Below are 3,091 nucleotides of genomic sequence, written 5' to 3' on the forward strand. Positions count from 1 at the left end.
ACCAACCAAGGATCACTAGCAGCCGATGTAAAGCAGGAAATCCCTGTACAAGAACGTCCTTGAAGACCAGGGTTGTCCAAATGCTTGATTAATGAAAGATCTTTACTTAAGACTTTAATACGAGAATTTCCAGTGTCAACAACATAAACCTAAAATGAGAAATGGTACAATAATCATAACAGCCTTGGTCAGGTATGAAATGTATACCTAAATTAATTTTTTTAATGAATCAATGATACTGCCCATATTCTTTCCTAACACAATTACTGAATTAGTTTTTACATTAGATTCATAGAACTTATTAAATACACAAACAAAATCAAGATATCGCATATTTTATTGTAAGTACTTTAACTTATTACTTGAACATTAATATATTTAATACTTATTATTGAGTACATTGAAATCAATTTTCCATATTTTTAATACTTTTAATTAAAACATACCTGAAATGCCTAAACCCAATGTTTTAGAGTTTTTCCTCTATTTTCATGGTCTATGATTTTTTTATCGACATATAATTTAAAACTCCTTATGTCCATTGATCATGAATATATATTTTTTAATCATAATAAATTTTAGAGTTTAATAGAAATTTAATAAGAAGTTTCCTAAGTATGTGTGTAGATAATATAAGTGTAATGACAATATATTCTGTGCCTTTGATTACTGCAATAATAAGATTATTCATGATCTTTAGTTTAACATATTAAAGAGTGTTAAATGGAAAAATATTTCCTTCTTTTAATATGTTAAAAATATATAACATTTAATATGATTGAGAGTCTGTTAATAAATCAAACTGAACTATCTATAAAATTTTGGAGTTATTATTCTTATCTCTCTATTACATAAAAAAGTTTTTAAAGATCACCAAGTAAAATTTTGTTTTACATATGATCACGGTGTAATATTTTATTTTACATATGATCACGGTGTAATATTTTATTTACATATGATCACAGTGTAATATTTTATTTTACATATAAGAAGAAATAATAAAAATGGGTCGTAAAAAATTGAGTTTAACTGCTGAAGAATGCATTTTGCAAAAAAGAGAACAAATGAAAAATGTTATCTGCATCAAATCATCCAGACTTAGATCGGAGTTACAGAGTCATATGTACCCTTCATAATAATATATATCCATGTGTTTATACATTTTCATATTGATTACTAACCTTCAGTGCTTATCATTCATTAACAATTTTTTTTTTTAATTTTTTCTGATACAAGGATATTTATACAGCATTGAGTAGTAAAATTAAATGAACAGTTGTATGATATCATAAAATGGGAGTTGGTTCCTCCTAGTTTTATTAAAATTAAAAATTAATTTGCAGTCGAAACTCTTTTGAAACAGAAATTAGTAGTTAGATATATTCAGTCCTTTTAAGCATGACCATGACAAATACAATTCCATAGCCAAGACTATGCATTATATTTGCATGAACTCAATACGTAAATTCCAATGTATAATAATAATTAGTGCCAGTTTAATAGAAATAATAAACATAAACATACCTGTTCTGTCGAAGGATCATAGGTGATAGCGACTGGCTGCAATAGCTGATCCTTTCCTGACCCTCTCGAACCGTACGTTGCGATCGGGTTATTATGTTCGCTTACTTCCAAGATATAAGGGCACTGTTTAACAGGCCTATCTACAACGTTCACCTTCATCTCGTACCTAGAAAAATCATAATAATAAAATATTTTTTGACAGAAATAAACCATAACAGGCCAGGTATATTGTAGGATACAAATAATTGTATACAAATTTAATTTCATTATAAACAAATAATTTTATAAGGTACAATAACTAAAGACAGTGGACAAAAGACTAATTGAAGCCTCATCTATAAAACTTGTAAAGGTAACTCGTAGTGGGTAGAAACAAACAATAGATTCAACTGCATTAGAAGTTACTTAAGACTCAACCTAACATAATAAATAGCAAGAAAAATCAATGCTTTCTACTAAAAATGAGGTAAATAAAAATATATATTTAAAAATCAATAAACAATTAACCAAATTTTTACCTTCCAGGGACAGGAGGTCTAAATTTTAAGTGATATGTACCATCCCCTCTGTCGTCAACCAAAATTTCCAAAGTTTCTCCAGACGGTGACAATATTTCACCAACTACAGGATCCCCTCCAGTTAATCTGACATTACCATCATAATCTATAGTGGTCAGAACAACGGTACATTCCAAGTTCACAACATGCTCACCTGTAACATACATATTGAAAATATAGGTTTATGAAACTTTTTAATTATTAAAATAATACTATGAGGTAATTTTGGTTATGTATAAAAGAAATAAAATTTCCAGAACCACCATCGATGTTGTAATACCAATCTATTGACTACTAGGGCAGACACCTGGAAAAAGTAACTATGACTTCGATAGTCTTATCTTCCAATAGATTACTTTTAAAAAGCACAAATGAAAGTACAAATGATCTCGGGCTTCATCTTGGTAACTTAAAATTGAAACAAAAGGTAATTCTACTCAACATCGGCAGAATCGTAACAAAATTGTTTTAGAGGTAATATTGAAATTTCTACTAAAATTCTCTACATAACATGTTACTAAACTTAATTATCAAAATAGTTACCTAGGGATGATAGCGTAGAAAAGCTTGGGAATGTTGTCGTCGTTCTGACCGTGGCTTTAAGGCCTTGCTCCAAGTTTGTCAGGCAACCTTGTACAAGGTTACATTCGATGAAAGAATTTTCTCTCGGTTCGGAGAGAACAGAAACACTTTCTAACTTCTGTGAAAGTGAGCATATCCTTTGAGATATATTTCTAACTTCAACTTGATACTGTAGACCATCACATTCAGAAGTAACCTTTAAAATTTGAAAATAAATGTAAATATTAAAAAACTTTGTGTCTTCTTCATTTAATTTTAGGCTAAGGCTATATGTTACTTCAGTTAAAGGAAAACAGTTAAATGGTAAAATCTTATTAACATCGATTACAGGAAAACAACAACATTAATTTTTAAAATTGAATGAAATCCCTGATACAAGAGGATGATACAATGCATGCATATTATTAAAAATAAGGTAAATATTAATT

General features: G+C 28.8%; 1 protein-coding gene across 1 annotated transcript; it reads right to left on the minus strand.

Annotated features, from left to right (window-relative positions):
* Nucleotides 1-6: 6 nt before the first annotated feature.
* Nucleotides 7-2,859, minus strand: LOC106691978 (E3 ubiquitin-protein ligase TRIM71; the record flags this gene model as incomplete). Its single annotated transcript, XM_067048028.1, has 4 exons — nucleotides 7-149; nucleotides 1,525-1,690; nucleotides 2,043-2,235; nucleotides 2,625-2,859. Coding segments are annotated over 4 exons (737 nt in total), but the record flags the coding sequence as incomplete, so codon positions are not given.
* Nucleotides 2,860-3,091: the final 232 nt, after the last annotated feature.

This window comes from Halyomorpha halys, unplaced genomic scaffold (genome assembly GCF_000696795.3).
Source record: "Halyomorpha halys isolate HHAL.00 unplaced genomic scaffold, Hhal_1.1 Scaffold6287.1, whole genome shotgun sequence".
Classification (NCBI taxonomy): domain Eukaryota; kingdom Metazoa; phylum Arthropoda; class Insecta; order Hemiptera; family Pentatomidae; genus Halyomorpha; species Halyomorpha halys.